This window comes from Artemia franciscana, chromosome 21 (assembly GCF_032884065.1).
Source record: "Artemia franciscana chromosome 21, ASM3288406v1, whole genome shotgun sequence".
Classification (NCBI taxonomy): domain Eukaryota; kingdom Metazoa; phylum Arthropoda; class Branchiopoda; order Anostraca; family Artemiidae; genus Artemia; species Artemia franciscana.
In genome coordinates this window covers 13,896,637-13,923,385 of record NC_088883.1, presented here as the reverse complement: position 1 = coordinate 13,923,385, position 26,749 = coordinate 13,896,637, and the positions used below count along the sequence as shown (strand labels likewise).

The window sequence follows — 26,749 nt, the reverse complement described above, 5'->3', positions numbered from 1 at the left end:
ACAAGTTCTTTTAAATGAAAGTAAGGAGCAACATTAAAACTTAAAACGAACAGAAATTACTCCGTATATGAAAGGGGGTTTTTCTCCTCAACGCTCCGCTCTTTACGCTAAAGTTTGACTCTTTCTCTTAACTCTACTTTTTAAAACGGTAAGAAACTTCAGCGTAAAGAGCGGGTCGTTGAGGAGGAAAAGCCCCTTTCATATACGGAGTAATTTCTGTTCGTTTTAAGTTTTAATGTTGCTCCTTACTTTCATTTAAAAAAACTTGTTTTTTTTATTTAATTTCTGGACGTTTTTGAATTAATGCAAGTTTTGATCTTGGCTCTCCACACATAATTAATTAAAACAAAATTTGCATATTAATTAATTGCAAATAATCGGAAGATTTTGAGAAGAAAGGAGTGAGGGAGGAGGCCTAGTTCCCCTCCAATTTTTTGATTACTTAAAAAGGCAACTAGAAATTTTAATTTTTTACAAACTTTTCATTGGTAAAAATTATACGTAACTTACGAATTAACTTACGTAACAAACTTCTATATTCGTATGTTTTTATTGCGTATATAAGGGGTTTAACCCTCGTCGATACCTGGCTCTTTACAATAAAACTTAAATGTCCCAATTCCTTAAGTATGACCTCTGAATCACAAAGGCCCTAGTATAAATAGTTGAAATTACTAAAAATACTTTAGCGTAAAGAGTGAAGTATAACGAGGAGGTAAAACCCTCATATGCGTAATAATTTTCGTTCGTTTTAAGTTTTAATGCTGCTCCTTACTTTCAGTAGAAAAAAAAACTTTTCATATTTATTTTTTCATTGTTTTTTCAAATAATGCTAGAAAATCCTGCGCCCCCCCTTAATTGAAATTCTTCCCCCATGAGAAGTCCCTCTTTGGAAATATCCTCCCACGTACCACCCCCTCAAATCTCCCCCCCCCCCTAAACCAAAAAAAAAATTCCCCTGAAAACGTCTGTACACTTCCCAGTAACCATTACTATATGTAAACACAGCTCAAAGTTTGTAACTTGCAGCCCCTCCCACGGGGACTGCGGGGGAGTAAGTCGTCCCTAAAGACATAGTTATTAGGTTTTTCGACTATGGTGAATAAAATGGCTATCTCAGAATTTTGATCCGGTGACTTTTGGGAAAAAATTAGCGTGGGAGGGGGCCTGGGTGCCCTCCAATTTTTTGGTCACTTAAAAAGGGCACTAGAACTTTTAATTTTCGTTAGAACGAGCCCTCTCGCAACATTCTAGGACCACTCAGTCGATACGATCACCCCTAGGAAAAAACAAAACAAAAAGAAAAAAAACACGCATCCGTGATTTGTCTTCTGGCAAAAAATGCGAAATTCCACATTTTTGTAGATAGGCACTTGAAACTTCTACAACAAGGTTTTCTGATAAGCTGAATCTAATGGTGTGATTTTCGTTAAGATTGTATGACTTTTAGGGGGTGTTCCCCCTATTTTCTAAAATGAGGCGAATTTTCTCAGGCTCGTAACTTTTGATGGGTATAACTGATCTTGATGAAACTTATATATTTAAAATCAGCATTAAAATGCGATTCTCTTTACGTTAGTATTGGTATCAAAATTCCATTTTTTAGAGTTTTGGTTACTATTGAGCCGGGTCGCTCCTTACTACAGTTCGTTACCACGAACTGTTTGATTTTACTAGCTTAGAATTTGATATTCTTGGAACTTTTTCTAGTTCGACCTGGTGATATCGTACTATCTATGCGTCAGTAGTTATTTATCCTTCAAAAGCCATGGTATATCATCAAAAATAGGGTTGACTTTAGTTGCCAATGTCTTTTGGTCTATGCTAAGGGTTAGGAACCCCTAAAAATATTCATAGGAAAAAAAAATTAAGAAATGACAACCAAATGTCTTAAGAATTTACACAACTTGAATTACAAAAAAAAAAAATGAGCTGTTTTGCAAAGCTTAATCTTAAATATGCAAATTAATTTAAACAGTTATTTCTCAAAACATAAATGTTAAAGCACAAAGATCCAACTCTCATCAGCCTCCCGTGAACTCTAGAATGTATACTAAATTTATAAAAAATAGATTTTGATTAATTTTTATTTCAAAAAGTATCCTTTTGTGACAAACAGCCAGAGACATAACTATAAATTGATGGTTTTGCTTATTTTTCTTGTTTATTCAGTGCCCACAAACTATGAAAACAATGCTTAGCGTAAAGATACCTAAAAAACCATGATTCCCAGAGTGTACGTTATTAGGTCCTAGTCAGTTTCCTTTAATGCCGATTCCAAGATTCCCTTTTACATGTAAAAATATTTTTTATTCCTAGTCTTCCCTTAAAAAAGTCACCACCTATTTCTGTTGGAGCCCCATAATTCAAAGGACGTTTGTGACTTTTCTTGTATGAATTAAACTGAGCCAGAGTTAAACCAGCTCCAAACGGGTACCTGGAGGAACGCGGGGAAGGTAAACAGGAACCATCTATTGCACTTCCTGACTGAAGGACCAAGAAACGAATATCAGTACCGCCGGTAGGGATTGTAAAGTCTGGTGACGCATCCTTTACCTTTATGTGGTATAAAACGCAAAACAAGAAACTGGACTTTTTTTTTTACTTGTAAACTTTGCACAGGGTAATTTTTACAGGTAAAAGGCGCATAATTAGAAATTTTTTTTATATAATTCATGCATGGTACAAAACATCAAACAAAAATTGAAGATATTTACTTGTAAGCATTCCGCAGGGTAACTCTTTACAGCTAAGCTGAGCACAATTTCAAAAAGGTTTATGTAAATCCATGCATGGTATAGAGTGGCGTCAACTGAGAGGCATAAGGTTTGGGGTAATTGAAAAAGATACACTCATGCACGATATTATTAAACCATTTGTTTAAGAGAGCAGCATAAATTTTGAAAAGGAAAAGAAAATGGTATACAATGGTAGTCACTAAAATAATTACAACGCGGGTAAAGGATATTGTATAAATTTTACCTCGAATCTCTGATGAGGGATGTAAAAGAAAGAAAAAATTAAAGTGTTATAAATAAAAAAAATGCAGTAGAATTAGTTTTGAGCAATATTAAAAGAATGTTTTTTAAAAATCAGTTTGTTTTGGCTAGAGGTCGAATCGTACTTATTATACGGACCAATACAGTGGCAGATCCTGGGTGGGTCGAGGGGACCCCCACAGGATTTTTTCTGGTGCCTTCGTTCCTTGTTTTCTTTTTCTTTTTTACTCTTATTTTAGAATAAATTTGCCAATTTGGTCAATTATTGGCACCTTTGTCACACTGAACCCCCCCCCCAGATTTTGCTCACTGGCACCCTTGTCAAATCGGGCCTCCCCCAAGATCTAGCCCTAGATCCACCATTGGACCAATGATAAACTTATATTACGCAGATTGCAGATTATTAAGAAGGGTATTCTAAAAACTATAAACAGGCAAATAAAGAATATTTTAAAGGAAATTTTTACATATTAAGACAAATTCAACCTAAAAAAAATTATCACCACTATTTCATTTTTTTAATAATAATAACAGAAAAGAAGTGCACTCAAGGACACAGATATTTTTAGGGTATGCATACCATTTTCCAAACACAGCAGATGAAAAGAGTGGTATATGAAATTACTGGAAAACCAGGAGATAAATCCTTCTTCTAATCAAGTGGAAAGATATCTTTTATGGACAACAGTCCACAAGTGGACTTGCCTATATACACAAAATTTCAGCGAAAAAAGCATGACACTTAGAAGATCATAAGTACTAAAACTTGCCCTCAAATTCTTGTCATTTCATTTTATTGAGGGTCGTTTAAAAGAGTAAACCTTTTTCAACAAATTTCATCATTAAGGAGCAGACTATTTCAAATTTATTTCATTTCAATGAAATATATTGAAATTCATTTATTTCAATAATTATTTCAGACTATTTCAGCTATATTTTTTATGACTTATCCCCGTAGTTACATTTTTTTTTAGATCTCTGAATAGTAAGGATTATTTGGTTACAGAAATATGAATCAAAGTGGAACATAAAGGCTAATCATAACAACGGATACTAAGCCTGTTGAAGTTTGACGGACAAATTAGATCAATTAGGAAACAGGAAATAAGCCTATAAACCGTTGGCTGTAAGTGGTTATGGTTATAAATCAAATAATACAGACCTAGAATCAAAGCTTAGTAAACAGCTGAAAATCAGCATCTTGTACTAATTGTGCGTTGAAAAAGTCGCGTCAGTGGTTATCAGTTGCAGATAAGTATAGAAAGGTGGGGGAGGCTTATAGAATCAAGATTCCCCTAGTTGCCGCAAAGATCTCTTTTCTGGCAGATATAATTCCAGGAAAGCCACCTTAAATTTGTTGAAGAGAATTTAAAACTATTTAAAGAGATTAGGCATACCCTAGTGTCTCGTGACACAAATCTTGCAGTAAAAGATATTCGATTCTTCGAAAATTTCACTCTCTCAAAAAAGGTTTTTTTTTTAGTCTGGCAAGATTCTCCGGGGGGGGGGATTCAAAACCGGTAGAACCCCTCTATGGATAAAGCCTTGGCCGCAGGTCAAATTGTACCAGGGAAAGAACTGTGAAAGCCCAGTGTTGCATGAATGACAAAAAATGCAGCGTGGGTTGCAACTGAAATTTTGTTTTTCATATTTAGTTGTTTTCCGGATTAGAATCGTAGGCCTAAAATAAAACTGATTTTTCCTTTTATCCTTTGGGCAACAAGATTTGAAACACCATGAATCATGGCTGCAGCAGTAGCTGCAATCTACTTAAGAGCGAACCACGGCTCATAGTATCCAAAAACTTTAAAATGCGTTTAAACAATTGTCAAGGAACTGTCAAAAAAACTGTTAAACCAGAAAAAATTTTAATTTTAGCTGATTTAGAAATGTAACTTGATTAATCTTAATAGTTAAATTTTATTTTGAAGACATGAATTTTGACAACGATCCTGAAACCCTTCGAAAAAGGTGTCGGATGCCATTGTCGAAAAACTGTTCAACATAAACTGGCTCTTGATATTTCTCTCTATCTTTAAAGTTCTCAAAAACTAACGCTTTCCTGGATAATTCATGAGCTTTTTTTTTTTTTTTTTTTTTTTAGAGTTAAATTTCGGCCATAAAACTGATTGATTTCTTGGCCGGTAAAAGACTCTTCGGAGCTTTATGAATGATTCTTTTATTTTCTGCAGGCTACTTACGGATTTTCCTATTTATATTCCTGTTTCTTTTTTTGCATCGGTTTTGTGTTTTCAGTAAAGTGCTAGTTTTTCAGAATCCTGTAAACATAAGAGAATATCACAAGGCAGTTTATTTGAATAATTTTTCAAAATCATATTACAATAACTGCGAAGCAGTAATTTTGTTCGTTTTAACTTTCGAATTTGCTATTTACTTAGATCAGGCAAAACTTTGTGTTTTTAAATTAATAGCGATGACAAGCCGCTAGTCCCGGTGACTGATTTTTGTAAAGAGACTAAAACTTCTCTTGGAGAAGTTTTTCTGTCCTTATAAGTTTCTCAATATACAACAAATATAGGAAAAAAATACTGAAATGAGAAACATTGACTTATTGATTTTCTCACCGCCTGACTTATAGAAGCCGTATTCGATTAGTGGACTCTTTAGCATAAAACTTTGAGATGATTATTTATTTTGTTGAAATCCTAAAAGGTGGCAGATAAGCTCTTGAAATGAAATATTACAGTCCTTTGAAAGTTTTTAATATTGAGTACTATAGGACAGCCAGTGGGATCGTAAAAAAGAAAAAAACTGAAATGCTTTGTACTCTAGTCTAGAAGACTCAAAGTAATCTTCAAAAGGCTGCTAGAGACGGAGGTAAGTTGGCCAGAACACCGATAAGAAAGCCCTGGTTAAACATTCAGGACAGGTGGTTGTGATGAACTACTGTTGCTGCCTTATGCGCCTCTAGACGTAGGAAGAACAAAGTCTATGTAAAACCCAAAATTGACTCTTAATCTTCACTTATTCCAAATCTTAGCAACATAGTCTTTTTAACCTGGCACGTACGCAGGGGGGGGAGGGGCTTCGGCCCCCCCCCCGAAATTTTGTGAAATGTTTAATTTCTCAATGGTTTTTTGGGATTTCTGGCAAAAGTAGGACATTTAACAAGAATCTAGATACATGTGTGAAGCCTTTTTTGGGGGATTTTACAGCATGCAATATTCCGGTCAAGTCATTGCCCAATTATTAACCCATTTTCTGTCTAACTTTTTACCCTCTTTGAAGTAATTAGGAATTGTACTGTTATTTTTTTTTTTGTAAAGAGAGTTTGCTTTCCACAGCAAAATAGAATTATCCTTGATATTAGGGCGTTTATCCCCCCTTTTCAGGATAAAGTACAGCTTTTAATGGATCAATTTTGGAAACTATCATTTTTCATTAAAATCTACGTTTTTGCTGTTGAAGAACTACCCCCCACAGCAACCATATTGCACTGTTAATCCCAAAATTTCCCTTTCAGTGGGATATAATAGATTAATCACTGGTTCTAAATCGCTATGAACATAACCTGAGCCTAAAACGTACTTTTGAGGCTTCAGTCTTCTTACAGATTAAAGTTAATCTGTATTTTCCAATATACGTACTTTTTGCGTTACTAAATAAAAAAAAGTGCTACTTTATATCTGCTGTTTTGAAGGTTTTGCCCCCCCCCCCGAAAAAGATTCCTGCGTACGTGCCTGTTTTTAACATTAATTTTCAAACCCATTCTTGCACCCTGGACTCTCAAAACCTCTAAGAATTCATTCATTTTGCTAACATTTTCATTTAGGATGCTCAAATCATCAGCATAATTTAAGTCTAGGAGAGCCTTATTTTCCACTTGATTCCAAGCTCTCCCATAGCCTTAGCCATGCTACTTAAGATAAAGTCCATCAAATAATCCATATAAATGGGGATCGAAGGCAACCCTGTTTGACTCCTTAATCAATACAATACCGGCTAGTAGCCTTATTTCCTACCTTAAACACAAATAGTGTTTTTAAATTTTCGGTTACTATGGGCTAAAGTTCGTTATTTAATAAGTTGCATGTGATACTGCAACCATCATAATTAACAGGAAGGGTGTGCGAAAGCACAGGATGGCTGGCCCCCAGCCCCCCATTGCACTTCCTGGCTGAAGGGCCAAGAAACGGAGATCAGCACCGCCGGTACGGACTGTAAAGTCTAATGCCGTATCCTTTACCCCTTTTATCCATCATAATTAAAACTAAACGTAACATACAACATAAACATACAACAGAACCTATATTTTCCGGAATATTATTTTCTCTCTCTATTACTGTATGTACATTCATTAAAAAAGATTGGCAATATCTGAGTTCAGGGACCAGGGAAACAAATCTAAGAATCAAGGATACATAAGCAATGAATATAGCTAATTAGGATATATACATTATGAAAATAATGATGAATGTCCTTAGACTTCCTGGAGATGATTTATAATATCCACTTTTTACTAAAATTTTTTGGAGAGATTGGGGGGGGGGGGGGAGTTGCACAGGTAGCTTTCGGAAGTAGTTTGGCTACAATAGTTATATATATATATATATATATATATATATATATATATATATATATATATATATATATATAGAGCCGTCCTGGCCGAGTTGGTTGGTGCGCTGGATTCGGGATCCTTTGTCTGAGAGGACGCGGGTTCGAATCCCAGTGTACCCAATTCTTCAGTTGGGACGGGGGTCAGTGGCGTGACTCTGTAAGCTTAGCCAGAGTCGACCCAGCTCTAAATGGGTACCTGGAGAAATCTGGGGAAGGTAAACAGGAAGGGTGTGTGAAAGCACAGGATGGCTGGCCCCCAACCCCCCATTGCACTTCCTGGCTGAAGGGCCAAGAAACGGAGATCAGCACCGCCGGTAGGGACTGTAAAGTCTAATGCCGTATCCTTTACCTTTTATATATATATATATATATATATATATATATATATATATATATATATATATATATATATATATATATATATATGTATGTATGTGCGTGTATGCATATATATAAAAATATATATAAATATATATATATATGTGTATATATATATATATATATATATATATATATATATATATATATATATATATATATATACAAATAGCAGTTGAAAAAAAAACTTCAGCAAATTTACCTGGGGCGAAAATTTTGAGCTTTATCATTCATAGGACATAGATTTAGGTTACATATATGCACGTATGTACACACTATTGACTTACCTTCAGAAAGTTCACCATGTCTTTGTCAATTACAACCAAGGGTTTTTCTATCAAATGTACAACACCGTTTTTCACCGGAATATTGGCTTTTACAATTGACGAGATGACAACTCCTTTGGGATGGTTATAGTCACCGGAGCGAGTGTTGCTTTGAACTGAAGCTGAAAGATTTTAAAGATAGCAATCTTAACTAAGGCAGATAGGCATATAGTAAGGGTAATTCAGATAGTCTATGAAACACTTGAAGGCATTTGGAAACCAAAAAATGATTCAAAAATTTGTAACCGACAATGTCCATAGGACTTGCAGCCGAGTGGTCTCTGCTACTAGGAAAGCCTCAGTTACGCCACCTCTACATGATAAGACACGAGCAGCTAAGAAATCAAGCTGATTTCTGTGCTGATTTATGATTCAATAAAACAGACAATTGAGAAAATTCAAACAAGATTTTACTGGTTTCGATTCTAATCAGCTAATCATTTGGTCTTTAACTATAAGAAATATTTCTTATAGAAATATTAACTATAATATTAACTATAAATATTAAGAAAATTTAGAAATATTAAGAAAATATTAACTATAAGAAATATATTTATAAGAGTGCTCTATCACGAATACATACAAAAATGTAAAAAGCAACTTAATTGGCTAATATTAGTAAGACAAATGATACTTCGGATATTTGTCTCTTCAGTCAAGTCTTTCAGTCAGTTCTTCAGTCTTCAAGTTATCACTCAATATAGTTTAGAGAACATTGTAATAATGATTGAAAACAGTGAAGAAAGGTTAATTATTTATTCGACCCAAATCCTATGCCCATATCTAGAAGCAAGAGCAAAAATAGTGCACACAGAGTAAAAAAAAAACAGCAGTAGAATAATAGCGAGGAAATGGTACAAAGAAGGAAAAGTACAAAACATAGCGAGGAAATGGTAAGACGCTAAGAAGGAAATAATTATCTTTTATGTAAATAATAATCTTTTCATTATTAATCTTTTTATGTTTCTCTACTATTTTTTTACTTTTTGTTTCTTTACTTTCTTGTTTCTCACCCTTATTATTAAACAACTAAACAACGGTACAAATTACAAATACGCACAGAAACAGAATACAACACAAAAATACCGAATTTAACGACAAAATAAATTAATTATATAAACTTTTTCTTCTTAGTAACGATTGGCTGGGTTACTATTTTGCAGAATACCAGGAAGCATCAAATTAATCCCATGTAAATAATTTTCCCGTAAATCAAAGAGCACCGGGCATTTCCGGAGAAAATGATTTTAAAGCTTTCATTCACAATAGATAGATAGATAAGTGTATTTCAAAAGCCCAATGGCCATATACACACAAAAATATAAATAAATAACAAACAAGAAAGGAAATTAAACAACAGTACAAATTACAAATACGCACAGAAACAGAATACAACGCAAAAATACTGAATTTAACGACAAAATAAATTAATTATATAAACTTCTTCTTTTTAGTAAGGATTTATCTATCTACACTCCCACTCGAAATATTGTGGTTGGGTTACTATTTTGTAGAATACCAGGAAGCATCAAATTAATCCCATGTCAACAATTTTCCCGTAAATCAAAGAACACCGGGCATTTCCGGAGAAAATAATCCAAGTCTTCATCCTCATCATTGCAAAGGGGAAAATATGCTCTCACTACAGTGAAAGGTATCGAACATCGTTAATATATTTGGCCAAAGCCATTTGATTTAGAAAGCAAAACTTTTTAAGGTAGTTTGTCCCATTAAGCACTTTTTCTCTTAATTCTTGCCGCTTTCTTTTCTGCGATTCCAATTTACACTCTTAACCAGTCTTATTACTCTAAGAGTAAAAGTTGGACGTTAACTGTTTAGAAACATATCTAAATAGGTACAAACGGCATACAGGGTTTTAGATCCCCCCCCCCCATCTCGAAACAAATATGACCCAAAACGAGCCAAAATGAGATTCCTGACCTACATTCTTAGCTCAGCATCGATTGGCCCAATTCATTTCCGGTGGTTCTCAAGATACTAGGGAGTTTATTTTTTTTCCGAAAACATGATACGCCTTTTTTCGTTAACACAGAATTAGTTACAAAACTGAGCTTTAGCCATCGAAATTGTTGTTGTTGTATCTTTTATGTTGAAAAAAAAACTTTTTTATTAAAACAAACTGCTTGTTACTATCCGTAAAAAAAAACGACTTTTTTGTACTTTTTTCTGTTTTTGCGTAAAAGTAGGACTTGTAACATAGCATCTTTTTAGTTATGGCAGCCAAAATAAGAGTCAGACCTGGATTCCTGTAGGAAAATTTTAACGCTGAAAAAAAAAAAATCTTACGTTGGTATCCACCAGGGCTTCCTGGGATTGAGTCATTATTCATAGCAAGGGTAACTTTAATATTATCACCGAAAGTCAGGGTCTTGATTGGACGTCCAGGGATGCTGGCTCGAGTGAAGATGACGGCACCTGGGACAACATGACCATCAACTACCTTGGAGTCCACCTTTTCACGAGATACTGTCTGAAATTAAACATTATCATTGCATCATAGACTATAGACTTCGTAAGTTTCCGTAACTCTCACCCAATGACTAATATTTAGTTCCAAAAGCAATTGCGTGAGGTTATGCAACGGGTACTGGAAGCCAAGCAGTTTTTTTTTACACATAGAGTCATGGGGTTAAATTTAAATACTGACGAGTTTTATAAGTGTTATTGGCGTCTCTCTTTGTCTCATGATTGGTGGATCGAGTAAAACTTTATTTTTGCGCGGGGGAGGGGGAGGTAAGGATAATTTGACTTGCGAGTTGGACGAAGGGACAAGATGTTTCTTCTCCAGATTTCTCAAAAGTATACGCTAGGGTTTTCTTTTTATGTCTGACTTAGGACAGGGTTTAACGTTGACTATAAAGCTGGTTTAACGTTGCCCTTAATACGCTGCTTTGGCCTATAGTGACGATATAAAATGTAGAAAACTACTCTTTCTGACGTAATGTCATACACTGATTCCCAAAATCGAGACAAAAATTTTCTATCTCCCATAACTTTGACATAATAGTTGTTTTAATATTGTTGCTTTGCGTAATTTTTGTTTTTAATTGTTTGAAAGCTCAGAAATTCCACCAAGAAAACTTCAAAAATCATCGCAAAAAACTGATGCTAAGTAATTACCATCGAAAGCCAGATATTTGGATGTTAGGACAAAAAGTTGCACTAGAAAATTTTCCTGAAAAAATTAAACATAAGTTTGTCCTTCTTTTTTTAAACTTCTATTTTTTCAAACAATTTAAATTTAAAAATACTTATCAATAACTCTTGGTCATGCAAAAATTTTGAATACAGATCTGAAAGAAGCAATATAAATTCAAGAAGAATCATCCACTGAGTGTCACTCGTCACCAAATTACAATTTTGTTGCCAAGAATAATTTGTATATTTTTTTTCTAAGAAGAAAATTTGGTCATCTTTTTTTGTAGATATACAGTCAAGCTATAACGTTTTTCAAAATTAATTCTTTCTTATAGCACTTCAGTACATAACATAAGTTTGAGTAAAAAGATCATCTAACAGCGCCATCTTTAAAATTCATTAACAAAAAACAGTCATGGAATATACACTGCTAGACAAATCCGTTTGCTTTAAGGTTAATCTATCAAAGAGAAGGTTAAAGACGAAATACTGGTTTGAGAGCTGATTGTTTGCATCTCAGGAAAAAAAGGAAATATGCTGGAAAGGATAGGAAAAAATAAAGGCCAATATTTGTACCCAACGCGAGGTTGCAAGCATTAAAGTTGGTTCACTAACGTCGAAATGCAAGATATTAAACAAGCAGCAAGAAGATACCGTTAATGCCAGCGGCAATAATGTTAGTAAAGACGTTGATAATGCTAATGATGATTCATAACTCCGGTGATCATAGTGATGGCAATGGTTATGGTAAATTTTGATTCCTGGTAGATCTCGTAGTCAAACAGCCAGGTGTCCCCAACAATCCCTCCCTCCCAGAAAAGAGCAACACGGCCATTGAAGCAAACACATGACTTGGCATAATGTTGAATCTTGCTTGCTCAAAGGAGATGAGGGGGGCAAGATTCCTCTCCAGACTAACCCCCTCAGGGAAGTTTGAAACATTTGACTGAAAAATATACGTTTCTACTTTAAAAATCCTCTGAGACTCGAATCTGAGAGAGTTATACCTCTGTGGGTAGGAGTGACCTCCCTATCTCCCCTGTACCTAAACATGATTCAAGATTGACTAGAATTAGCCCCGCGCTCAACAGAGCTTATTGAAATTAGTTACAATAAGTTGCAATAACTTGTTGAATAAGCATGATTATTGTCTTTTATTAGACGCGGTTAGAACATCAAAATGAGTGTCTTGCAAAAAAAAAGAAAAAAAACAACTTGTAAACCCATCGAATCTTTGAAACTATTGTTGTTAAATTATTGTTAAAAACCGAGATTATTGTTAGCTTGGTGAATCTTTCGAGAATCAGTTACTGTGTGGATTTTTTTGTTCTTTTTACTATCCTTATCATTCAATTTTAACTTAGTATATGAAGTCATGTTTTGAATGACCCAAAGTTGAACCAAGTCCATCTCTACACTTTTTATATTTGATTCATACTCTGTTAAGCCGTAATCATTCAACTTTCTGAGAGGGAGTCCTTTGAACCAGCGTTTTATGGAAAACCCTCTTATATTCCCCCCAGCATTCAGGCATGAAAGTTATGTGGTTTTAGAGACCGACTCGCCTATGCCTATATCTACATGGATGCTTTTCTTTATAATTATTATTTTCCCAAGTATTACAGTCAATTTTTGGCTAGCAGTCAAAAGACCCCTTCGTTGTGGAAATAAGTTACAAAGCCAATTTTAAAAGTATAAATCCTTTTTCAAAATAAAACAGAAAGTAATTAGTGGAAGTGTCATATATAGAATGTCAGATCAAATAGATAACGGCTTGTAAGTTGTGTTAGTACTGTCATGCATAGGAAGCCAAGCGAAAAATTTCCATCTGAGTGAACTTCAAATGCTAAGGTCACAGTTCTATGCCCAATTGTTTTTCTAATGTTTACACTTCAATATTATTTTCTTAACAACTGTCTTTATTGTAGGTAATAAGTTACATAAAACACCCAAATGACTCAATAAGACGTATTTCAGGAAACACCAAACAGTTCGAAACAAGAAATTTTTTTCGGGGGGGGGGGGAGATTACAAGACTGCGAATAAAAATATTAAAAGTATATTTTGTCTAAATGTTTTAAAATGTCCCTTTTATCGTACAGGCTAGTATTCAAAGGAAGGAAAGGGGACTTACACCCCTGACCTCCATGTAGGTGTCTTTGATTACAATCGGTAAGAACTGTTAAACAAAAAATCCGGCTAAAGAAATGAGTAAAGAATATAAACGTTATATACTTTCTATATTATTAAGACACGAATTTAATGAGCAAAAATGTGCTTCTAACTCTTTCCAGGGGAGGGCGTGGGTGCTTACCATAGAACCGCATCAAATTCGAACTATTGATATCTAAAATCTTTAGGCCAAGAAACCTGAAGTAGGCCCTATAACTACTAGTTGTTATTTTTTGCCTAAAGTCTGGGTTAAAATGTCAAACATTGAAGCGTTCCAAGATAGAAAATATACTTTATCACTTTAATTTGCGCAAACGAAACCAACATGTATGAAATAACTGCTGTTTGTTTCAACTTATTTATAGATTTTCAACTTTAGTTAATTTTACTTTTAGCGGGAACCAAGCGATAATCCATTCTTCCCGCAACCACTAAAAATCCCAACGACTTGACGTAGTCCAACACGATTTTTAAACAGCAGCTTCTTCTACAATTTTCGGCCAATTCTTATCTCAACGATTATGACAGCCATTTTCGGCGAAAGCCAGCCGTAAGATTCATGTCATTTTTGGAATGTTTACCAGAGGTTACTTTTCTGGCCACCCAGTCTTCGTTTCCAGATTTGAAAGGGGTCGTAGATGAGAAAATTCCTAGAAATGGTTCTAGGTGGCTATCGTAGTGTGTGTCATGGGAATTTCAGTCATCGGTGTTCAATGATTGTCGAGACAGGCTCTTTCTGGACACGTCGTTTTCGAACTTCAACAATTGAAATACGAAACTACGTGCTGACTCATAGTATAATCCTTATGCTGTGACGACTGAGTACTTCCACAGATCGTGTATCGTCGACATTTAAAGGCCAGGTTTTTCGAGCGTAGAGCAAGATCGACGGAACGAATGGCTCGTATACATTCATCTTCGCTTTTATGTTATATTCATGTCTGCTCAAGAGTGACTTTTTCATGCTTGTGAACACAGCCCATGCCTTTCTATTTGGGCTCTTACGTCAGCGTTTGAAACGTTGGTTTCTGTTAGGATAGAGTTAAAGTGTCGAAACTCTTCGGAACTCACGATGGTTTCACACTCTAGTAGGATATCTGGGTGGCTTTCTGGTTTAGGGCATTCACTTTCATGGATTTTGTTTTTGACTTACGAGACCAGCTATCTCCGAGGCATTTTAACCCATCTCCTTTTTCTACGGAAGACTGGTTCAAACAAATGATTGTTGAAAATAGAAAAATGGCTTATTATGAGTAAATCAAAGCGATTGTTTTTAATCTAGAGCCCTATGGTTTTATGAGAAGTTAACATTTTCTGATTTTTGTTGTGTTTTGGTTTTGACAGTTGCTTAGGAAGTTCACCCTTGCCATCTCGAACTTAGAATCCAACGCAGTCGAACTATTATGATGTTTAATTTTAATAGTAGAACTTTATTCCGCAAATAAAATTTATCGAAATTTTTAAAGAGCCTCAAACCCCAGGAAGATTGCACCAAATTCAAAAAAAGTGTGTCATTGGAATCACCAAGGCTGAAATCCCTAAACAGGAAATTTACAGTCCCCTACCTTTAAAAACAAAAAGAAATCCGTTTTTTTTTTTTTTTTTGCATGGGTAGCACTGATGTGTTTCTTTTCTCTTCTTTTTTCTTTCACATTCCTGGGAGTGTGCGCACCCCCCCCCCAAAAAAAAAAGGTTTGTTCGACTCGTAAAAACTTAACAAAAACAAAATAAACCGATTTTTATGCATTTTTTAATTTTTTTGGACTCCTCCCCTAAAAATGAAAACCTTTTTAATCCCCTCCTCCCCCCCCCCCGAAGAAATTCTCGATACGACCCTTGCCACATACCCTCAATTTCTGTCCAAAGAGGCTAAAAATGCCGGTGAACGGGAATTCTAAGATAGCCGATCAATTTTTCATGACCTACAAAATAGGAGGTTATCCCCCTATCTCAAACAAGATCTACAATATGCGGATAAAGCTCTAGAGTGCTACGGAAATGCCGCAGCGAGTTCCGTGTTTATTCTTAAATCAGCAGCTGATAATGGACATGAATACTGCAGTAATTACCAAGGTTATTAATAAGTCATCAACAGATAGTCGTTATAAGTAACAAAAGAGATCTTACTACAGCGAACTGGCGTTTTCTACCATTTTCTGCCACAAAACACCAATTTTTGCCCAGATTGGATTAAAATGGCCATAAAAGCAAATTCCTAGATAAAGAAAAAAACAATTTGTCATGGTCTAAAGCCCTAAATTGGAGGTTTTGAGTCCCTCTTCTTGAAAAAGAAGGAAAATGGTTGTTTGTTGTTTTTTTTACCTAGTTAGCATGCATCTCTTTATTTATTCATGGTTTTTATTCTACCAAGGTTAGCACGCTGCCATAATCGTGGAGATATTTAATAGTTCGTTTAAAAGTTAATTTCTCTGTCTATGCGCCTTTTATAAATTAAATTAAAAAAAAACAAGTTTTTTTAACTGCAAGTAAGGAGCGACATTAAAACTTAAAACAAACAGAAATTACTCTGTATATGAAAGGGGTTGTCCCCTCCTCAACACCCCGCTCTTTACGCTAAAGTTTGACTCTTTCTCTCAACTCTACTTTTTAAAACAGTAGAAAACTTTAGCGTAAAGAGCGAGGCGTTGAGGAGGAAACAAACCCTTTCATATGCGGAGTAATTTCTGTTCGTTTTCAGTTTTAATGTCGCTCCTTACTTGCAGTTAAAAAAACTTGTTTTTTATTTAATTTCTGAACGTTTTTGAATTAATGTATGTTTTGATTTTGGCTCTCCGAACATGAATAATTAAAACGAAATTTGCATATTAATTCATTTTTTTGGCTAAATCACTTTCTCATAGGACAATTTTGAGAAAAAAAGGAATGGGGAAGGAGGCTTAGTTACCCTCCAATTTTTTGGTTACTTAAAAAGGCAACTAGAACTTTTAATTTTTTACGAACATTTTTATTAGTAGAAATATACATAACTTACGAATTGACCTACGTAAGGAACTTCTATGTGTTTACTACATATATGAGGGGGTATGCCCCCTCATCAATACCTCAATCTTTACACTAAAGCTTAAATTTTGTCCCAATTCCTTAAGAATGACCCATGAATCACAAAGGCCATAGAATAAATATAAGGAGGAGGTGCACCTTTTGCATGCGTAATAATTTATGTTCGTTTCAAGTTTTAATACTGCTCCTTACTTTCAGTTGTAAAAACTTTTCATATTTATTTTTTTATTTTTTTTTAATGCTAGAAAATCCTGCGCCCCCTTCATGGAAATTCTCTTCGCCCATGACAAATTACTCCATGGAAAGTTCCCCCACATAACCTCCTCCCCTCAACCCCCTCCCCCCTGAACCGAAAAATTCCCCTGAAAACGTTTGTACACTTTCCAATAACCATTACTATATGTAAACACTGGTCAAAGTTTTTAACTTGCAGCCCCTCCCACGGGGACTGTGGGGGAGTAAGTCGTCCCCAAAGACATAGTTATTAGGTTTTTTGACTATGCTGAATAAAATGGCTATGTCAGAATTTTGATCGGTGCCTTTGGGAAAAAAGAGCATGGGAGGGGGCCTAGGTGCCCTACGATTTTTTGGTTACTTAAAAAGGGCACTAGAACTTTTAGTTTCCGTCAGAATGAGCCCTCTCGCGACCAGAAAAAGGCGTTCTGAGCCCTCTCGCGGTCAGAACGATCACCCCTGAAAAAAAAAAACAACAAATAAACACGCACCCATGATCTGTCTTCTGGCAAAAAATTCAAATTCCAAAATTTTGTAGATAGGAGCTTGAAACATCTACAGTAGGGTTCTCTGATGCGCTGACTCTGATGGTGGGGTTTCCATTAAGATTCTATGACTTTTAGGGGGTGTTTCCCCTTATTTTCTAAAATAAGGCAAATTTTCTCAGGCTCGTAACTTTTGATGGGTAAGACTAAACTTGATGAAACTTATATATTTAAAATCAGCATAAAAATGCAATTCTTTTGATGTAACTCTTGATATCAAAATACCGTTTTTTAGGTTTTTGGTTATTATTGAGCCGTGTCGCTCCTTACTACAGTTCGTTACCACGAACTGGTTGATCCGCCTCAGTAACTCCATCGTAAATTGCCATACGGCTTGCACTTTTTGTGCCATTTCTGGAGTGAAAGGGCTGGAAAACATAACAGGGGCACTATTATAACCTCCATCCAAGGACGTATCCAGGAGAGGAAGAAGGGTTACCGGGTTTGAACCCCCACTCCCCGAAATTATTCTCCACTTCGTAAAAACGTTACAAAAAGAAATGAAAGCGAATTTTGATGCGTTTTCAAAGTTTTCTTTTGCAAAAACTTCCTTGGAAAAACATCCTCCCATCAAACAATAATCCTGGATATACCATTGCCTCCATTGTCAATACTTTTAACCCGAGGTTTACAATTGCCCATCTGATACACTTCCTCTCCCACCGCTTAGAAAGTCAAAATTAAAAACTCGATTTAAAAAAAAGTCAAATGAAACAAATGTCACTTACTGGATTTCATGAGAATAATTGCATTTTTTTTTTTTTTTTTTTTTTTTTTTTTTTTTTTTTTTTTTTTTTTTTTTTTTTTTTTTTTTTTTTTTTTTTTTTACGCGCAAATTCTTGAAGATACTGCGATATACCGTAACGATATACCGGAAGTAAGGCCGGAAGTAAATTGTATATTTGATGCCCTATTATAACACAAAATCCAACTGACTTTTTTAGTTTTATCACTAAAATAAACAGAGATATTTTTCCAAGGTTTATTTTTTATATAAAAAAAAAGAACGATCTGAAGTTAACGTAATAAAAAACGAGGTTTTCTTATCGAGATGAAGAACGAAGTTGAACCTTAAAACAATCAAAATTACTGCTTCAAAGATTACTCAAGATATATCTATAAAACTGGCTCAAATAAACTGACTTGATATTTTCTAATATCTGTAGAATTCCCAAAAATAGCACATTACTGAAAACTCGGCTTGGTTAAGTATTTTCGATAATTATAATTGTAAACTAAAAGTTACAATATCATGGCTGACGGAAGACTATTGAGAGTCTTATAAATTAGTCTTTTATTTTTTTTTTTGCAATCTAATTACGGAGGTTTTTGAGTGAACCTCCATTTCTGGGGCCACCTTTGTTTTATTCTGGGCCATATTATTATCTGTGCCATATATTATATTCTGGGCCATATTATTTCTGGGGCCAGCTTTGTCTTTTCAGCGAAGTGCTAGTTTTTAAAATGCTACAGATATTGGAAGATACCACGAGTCAGTTTTGTTTAGCTAGTAAGTTTATCTTGTGCAATCTACGAAGAAATAATTTTTGTTCGTTTTAAATTTCAACTTCACTCTTTGCTTCCGTAAGAAACTAAATATAAAAAAAAGTTCTTCAACTTCAATTTCAACAACTGAAAATAAGGAGCAACATTAAAAGTGAAAACCGAACAGACGTTATTACGTATATGAAGGGGGTTGCCCCCTTCTCAATACCCCACTCTTTGCACTGAAGTTTTTTAGTACTTTTAAAAGAGCTTCTTATTGTTCTAATTAAACAACCCTTGTATTTCAGGAGTCATTCTTAAAGAATTGGGACAAAGTTCAAACTTTAGCGTAAAGAGCGAGGTATAGAGAAATAATATATAAAAATAATTATAAGAAATAATAAGAAATCATATAAGAAATCATTTCGATTCGTTTTAAGTTTTAATGTTGCTTTTACTTTCAGTTGAAAAAACCTGTTTTTTATATTTAATTTCTGGTTGCTTTTTAAATAAAGCCGGGAAATCCCACTTAACCTAAATGGAAATTCTCTCCCCCTCACGGAAAGATCATCTAGACAATTAAATCCCGTTAAACATTCCCTTAACATCCTAATATGCAAAATTGAGTCGGCAAACAAAAAAGCATGACAAATGAAAAGAATTTCATATAGGAACTGTGGTAAAGGCCCTCAGTGTAAAATTTCCCCTAAAAAAATCACCCCCTGATACTTCCCTTCCAATAGAAAATTCTTCCTGCGGAAAATCCTTCAGGCAGAAAATTAACCCCCCCCCCCACGAAAAATACATGCATAATCCCAAATAAAAAATGTTTTACCTAAGTAATGTGCTAATATTATAACTTAAAGAACATCCCTGGGGGCTGAGGGGGTCATGTTATTTCCAAAGGCATAATTGTTAGATCTTTCACTATAGTGAACAAAATAGCTATCTCAAAATTTTGATTTGACGATTTTTGGGAAAAAGGGGCGTGGGAAAAGGGCTAGTTACCCTCCAATAAAAAGGCCCAAGAACTTTTAATTTCCATTCAAAAGAGCCCTCTCCCAATTCTAGGACCAATGGTTTGATACGATCACCCCTGGGAAAAATATAAATAATAAACACACATTCATATAATCTTTCTTCTGGCAATAAATACAAAATTTTAAATTTTTGCAGATATGAGCTTGATACCTCTATAGAAGGGTTTTCTGATACGCTGAATCTGATAGTGTCATCTTCATCAAGATTATTCGACTTTAGGTGGCGTTCAATCCCCTTATTCAAAAATCTGGCAAATTTTCTCAGCCTTTGGTGGGTAAACACTAAACTTGATGAATCTTATATATTTGGAATCACCATAGTAAGTTGTTTCTTTTGATTTATCTATTCGTATGACTATTCCTTTTTTCAGAGTATCGGTTATTACTGAGCCACGTCACTCCTTATTTACAGTTCACTTTCATTGCTGAAGCAGAGCAAAAAGTTCGCGTTTAAAAACACGTTTTGCTTTCATTAAAGCGCAACTTCAACTTTAGCAAATGCAGCAGGGACCTAATGCCCCCTCATGCTTAGAGCAATTCCGTTCTTACAAGTTTAAACGTGACTCTTTACTTTCATAGGAAAAAATGTTCTTGTGAGTTAGTTTCTAATTATACCCAGTGTTGGCAACTATTGACAAAAATGAAACAGTTTTAAAGCCTAAAAATATTGACGAAATGGGTGGTACCTAGTTGGACTTCAACTAGAATTACCAAATGATGATGCAATATTAAAGATCCGGATAGCCCTGGGGGAATCATGAGCACTAGTAAATATTACGTAAAATCCACAGGATATAGTATTGATCAGCAGTCTGAAAGAAAATTGCGCAACAGTAATTGACTGATCAGCCATAAATCTTTCACATTAAGGCCTAAAAATGCGGATTTTACCACTTTAGACAACCCAAGAAAAATTCCTGGATAGAAATCCTTCTGCTAGATATTGTTGGGTTTTATTGTTTGCCCAATGATTATCTATGCAGGAATAAGTTATTACTTTCATTCTTATATTTAGGCAAAGATTGAATTCTGTTCGTGTAATAAGTCCAAAGATGAGCCCATTAGTCTGAAAGTATCATGACAGTTATGTTTCACATTTACAAGGCTTCCATCCATTCAAAAAGATAGTAGACACCAGTTCTGCGGAGGGATGGCCAGTGGGTCCAGGGCTAACCCCAAAAAGCTACAGGAAGGACTGAGTCACCACAAAACTTAGAGTACTCATAAAAAAAATCTGTCGCTTTATCGAAATTAAATTTGAAAAAACAAGTTTTTTTAACTGAAAGTAAGGACGACATTAAAACTTAAAACGAACAGAAATTACTTCGTATATGAAAGAGGCTGCTTCCTCATCAACGCCCCGCTCTTTACGCTAAAGTTTGACTCTTTCTCTCAATTCTTCTTTTTAAAACAGTAAAAAACTTTAGCGTAAAGAGCGGGGCGTTGATGAGGAAGCAGCCTCTTTCATATACGAAGTAATTTCTGTTCGTTTTAAGTTTTAATGTCACTCCTTACTTTCAGTTAAAAAAACTTTGTTTTTTTTATTTAATTTCTGAACATTTTTGAATCAATGCATGTTTTGATTTTGGCTCTCCGAACCGAAATTTGCATTTTTTTTTTTTTTTTTTTTTTTTTTTTTTTTTTTTTTTTTTTTTTTTTTTTTTTTTTTTTTTTTTGCTAAATGGCTTTCTCATAATTTTGATCGAATGATTTTGAAAAAAAAATAGCGGGGGAGGAAGCCTAGTTGCCCTCCGATTTTTTGGTTAATTAAAAAGGCAACTAGAACTTTTAATTTTTTACAAATCTTTTTATTGGTTAAAGATTTACGTAACTTATAAATTAGCTTACGTAAAGAACTTTTGTATTCTCATGTTTTTATTACAAATATGAGGGGGTTCGCCCCCTCATCAGTACCTCGCTCTTTACACCAAAGCTTAAATTTTGTCCCAATTCATTAAGAATGACGCCTGAATCACAAAAGCCGTAGAATAAATAGTTGAAATTACTAAAAATACTTTAGCGTAAAGAGCGAGGTATTAGAAGGAGGTGAGCCCCTCATATGGGTAATAATTTCTGTTTGTTTTAAGTTTTAATGCTGTTCCTTACTTCCAGCTGAAAAAAACTTTTTCATATTTATTTTTTTATTGTTTTTGTTTTAATAATGCTAGTAAATCCTGCTCTCCCTTCATGGAGATTTTCTTCTCCCATGACAAATTCGCGATGGAAAGTTGCCCCAGCATATCCCCCTCTTCTCAACCCCTCCCCCAACCAAAAAATCCTCCTGAAAACGCCTTTACACTTCCCAATAACCATTACTATATGTAAGCACTGGTCAAAGGTTGTAACTTGTGGGGGAGTAAGTCGTCCCCAAAGACATAGTTATAAGGTTTTTCGACTACGCTGAATAAAACGGCTATCTCAGAATTTTGATCCGTTGACTTTGGGAAAATAATTAGCGTGGGAGGGGGCCTAGGTGCCCTCCAATTTTTTTGGTCACTTAAAAAGGCCACTAGAACTTTTCATTTCCGTTAGAAAGAGCCCTCTTGTAACATTCTAGGACAACTGGGTCGATACGATCACCCCTGGGAAAAAAAAACAAAAAAAAAACAAATAAACACGCATCCGTGATCTGTCTTCTGGCAAAAAATGCAAAATTCCACATTTTTGTAGTTAGGAGCTTGAAAATTCTACAGTAGGGTTCTCTGATACGCTGAATCTGATGGTGTGATTTTCATTAAGATTCTATGACTTTTAGGGGGTGTTTCCCCCTGTTTTCTAAAATAGCGCAAATTTTCTCAGGCTCGTAACTTTTGATGGGTAAAACTAAACTTGATGAAACTTGTATATTTAAAATCAGCATTAAAATGCGATTCTTTTGATATAGTTATTGGTATCAAAATTTCATTTTTTAGAGTTTTGGTTATCATTGAACCGGGTCGCTCCTTAATACAGTTCGTTACCACGAACTGTTTGATATGATTGGGTACGAACTGTTTGATATGATTCTACAGTAGGGTTCTCTGATACGCTGAATCTGATGGTGTGATTTTCATTAAGATTCTATGACTTTTAGGGGGTGTTTCCCCCTATTTTCTAAAATAGCGCAAATTTTCTCAGGCTCGTAACTTTTGATGGGTAAAACTAAACTTGATGAAACTTGTATATTTAAAATCAGCATTAAAATGCGATTCTTTTGATATAGTTATTGGTATCAAAATTCCATTTTTTTAGAGTTTTGGTTATCATTGAGCCGGGTCGCTCCTTAATACAGTTCGTTACCACGAACTGTTTGATAAGATTGGGATGAATATTCAGATGAACTATCCACCATAGATTTTCATTTCCTTCACTATTAGAAATATAAAACATATAAATCAGGATAGAATGTAAATGCCAAAAGGGAGCAAACAACAGAAAGCACCTTTCAAACGAATCGTCCACAGACATCAGAATAATCAATGATACAAAATTCCTGATGTAAACACTGAACAATGATGCTATCATCCTCACACGAATAAATCCCAAAGGGTGCGTTATGCCTGTCCATCTGCTAATTGTGAGCCCATGACAAGGGACTGAGAGGGTAACTATTTTCCCTGAGTTTTCAATTTTTGACATTTCTCTCTTAAGCAGCTAGCAACCAATCATCTCTCTGTAATTTGACAGATATGCTTCTAAACAGTGGTCTGACATCAATAACATGCTTGTATTAGCAGGGGCGCGCAATTTGAGATGTTTACAAACCCCTTAATTCGATAAAGATAATACATTCCGGAATTATTTGGAGAAACTCCTTTGTTTTTCTCTACTTCTAATAATCTAACGCTAACAATAAAGCCTGCTGGACAACACGCATAAAATTATAACCTCTGAATGTGGAATAATGCTTCCTTCAGGTACCCGCTGCATAATATCACATGATTGTTTTCATATTTAGGATTTGTTGGGATATTGGCTCGCTTCCTGGATCGAAGGATTTTCGCTTTTTGGTCAAAATACGGGAAGGTTGTATTGAGCGGGTGTTTTAGACATATTTATGCAGATTCGTCTTATTTAGTTTTTTCTTCCTATTCTCAAGGCGGATTGTGAGGGTGATATCCCTCCTCAGCAAGAGCACGTAGGTCAGAATGTGCAACATTATTTCTAGCGATTCGCTTAGACGCGGTCAGCTGCACCATCTCGTCTTAATTGTGATTAAATAAAAAAAACGAGTTTTTTTAACTGAAAGTAAGGAGCGACATTAAAACTTAAAACGCACAGAAATTACTTCGTATATGAAAGAGGCTGCTTCCTCATCAACGCCCCGCTCTTTACGCTAAAGTTTGACTCTTTCTCTCAATTATTCTTTTTAAAACAGTAAAAAACTTTAGCGTAAAGAGCGGGGCGTTGATGAGGAAGCAGCCTCTTTCATATACGAAGTAATTTCTGTGCGTTTTAAGTTTTAATGTCGCTCCTTACTTTCAGTTAAAAAAACTCGTTTTTTTATTTAATTTCTGAACGTTTTTGAATCAATGCATGTTTTGATTTTGGCTCTCCGCAGAGGAATAATCAAAACGAAATTTGCATATTTTTTTTGGGGGGGGGCTAAATGGCTTTCTCATAATTTTGATCGAATGATTTTGAGAAAAAAAGAGCGGGGCCGAAGCCTAGTTGCCCTCCGATTTTTTGGTTAATTAAAAAAGCAACTAGAACTTTTAATTTTTTACGAATCTTTTTATTGGTAAAAGATTTACATAACTTATAAATTAGCTTACGTAAAGAACTTTTGTATTCTCATGTTTTTATTACATATATGAGGGGATTCGCCCCATCGTCAGTACCTCGCTCTTTACACTAAAGCTTAAATTTTATCCCAATTCATTAAGAATGACCCCTGAATCACAAAAGCCGTAGAATAAATAGTTGAAATTACTAAAAATACTTTAGTGTAAAGAGCTAGGTATCATAAGGAGGTGAGCCCCTTATATGGGTAATAATTTCTGTTTGTTTTAAGTTTTATTGCTGTTCCTTACTTCCAGCTGAAAAAGCTTTTTCACATTTTTTTTTAAATTTTTTTTTAAATAATGCTAGTAAATCCTGATCTCCCTTCATGGAAGTTTTCTTCTCCCATGACAAATTCTCGATGGAAACTTCCCCCAGCATATCCCCCTCTTCTCAACCCCTCCCCCCAACCAAAAAAATCCTCCTGAAAACGCCTGTATACTTCCCAATAACCAATACTATATGTAAGCACAGGTCAAAGTTTGTAACTTGTTGCCCCTCCCACGGGGACTGTGGGGGAGTAAGTCGTCCCCAAAGACATACTTATAAGGTTTTTCGACTACGCTGAATAAAATGGCTATCTCAGAATTTTGATCCGTTGACTTTGGGAAAATAATTAGCGTGGGAGGGGGCCTAGGTGCCCTCCAATTTTTTTGGTCACTTAAAAAGGGCACTAGAACTTTTCATTTCCGTTAGAATGAGCCCTCTTGCAACATTCTAGGACAACTGGGTCGATACGATCACCCCTGGGAAAAAAAAAAAAAACAAAAAAAAAACAAAAAAAAAACAAATAAACACGCATCCGTGATCTGCCTTCTGGCAAAAAATGCAAAATTCCACATTTTTGTAGATAGGAGCTCGAAACTTCTACAATAGGGTTCTCTGATACGCTGAATCTGATGGTGTGATTTTCGTTAAGATTCTATGACTTTTAGGGGGTGTTTCCCCATATTTTCTAAAATAACGCAAATTTTCTCAGGCTCGTAACTTTTGATGGGTAAGACTAAACTTGATGAAACTTATATATGTAAAACCAGCATTAAAATGCGATTCTTTTGATATAGCTATTGGTATCAAAATTCCATTTTTTAGAGTTTTGGTTACTATTGAGCCGGGTCGCTCCTTACTACAGTTCGTTACCACGAACTGTTTGATATTTAACTGTTTAAGTTTTCAAAAGCTCTAGTAATGCCATATACTCATATAGTATAGATCCTTCATCCTAGTCAGTCAAGCTTCGGGAACAAATCACCAACCTAGCCATAGGTAAGGACAAAGTATTGATACAGATCAAGACGTTTTAGTCTGATACAAAATTTTGATGATAACTGACTTTTGCTACAAAAAAAATCGAATTATTTCATTTTGCGTTAAAAGATTTCGAAAAATCCATAAATTAAATTCGTCACAACAAAAGAAGAACGGAAGGTGGGCATGACTAAAAACGAGCGTTTTTCGCTCGGACATGGTGGTATGTGAGCTGTTAAAATTAACAGTAGGCTACAAGAGAATATGATCGGTTTGGCATAACAAATATTACTTCATAATTTGACTGATTATATAACTAAGAAAAATAGCTTTACTAGGAAGAGGGTGGGGATTGTATTCCCCCTCCTCGAGCTTAAAAAATTAAAAAAAAGTGACCAAAAGAGGAGAACGGCTTATAGAAATGGAGTAGAAAATAGGATTTTCTTCAGAGCTGGCCCAACCTCAACCGTTGCTTTTGACTCTATCTATTGTCCTTTAAAGTCTTCCGGCCTACACCATCCCCAAAAAGCTAAACTATCGTCGTTAAACTAAATAATGGCCCCCACTTGTGCGTAAATTAAGGATGTTTTTTGCTTGTAACCAGAGCTTCACATAATGAGTAAATCGAGGTACAATGTAAAAAAAAAAGAAAGAGGCATGAAAACTGTGTAATAAAACAAGAGAGAAAATTCAAATTTAAATAAGATGTCCATGATCACTCAAGAACAAAGTAAAAAAGTCAGCAACATCGTTTAGCTTAAAACTTAAACAAAAAAAAACTTTTAGGTTGCATTAAATAT

General features: G+C 35.0%; 2 protein-coding genes across 3 annotated transcripts in view; both read right to left on the bottom strand.

Moving 5' to 3' along the window:
- Positions 1 to 26,749, bottom strand: part of LOC136040691 (uncharacterized) — a 146,436-nt gene that overhangs the window by 67,047 nt on the left and 52,640 nt on the right. The gene's annotated exons all lie outside the window — the stretch shown is intronic.
- LOC136040558 (fasciclin-1-like) overlaps positions 1 to 26,749 on the bottom strand; it is a 98,124-nt gene that overhangs the window by 31,513 nt on the left and 39,862 nt on the right. For both annotated transcript variants that reach the window (XM_065724773.1, XM_065724775.1), the window contains exons 6-7: positions 10,592 to 10,775; positions 8,246 to 8,406 (exon numbers count right to left, since the gene is read on the bottom strand). In XM_065724773.1, the coding sequence (XP_065580845.1) occupies positions 8,246 to 8,406; positions 10,592 to 10,775 (345 nt within the window). The remainder of the gene's footprint in view (positions 1 to 8,245; positions 8,407 to 10,591; positions 10,776 to 26,749) is intronic.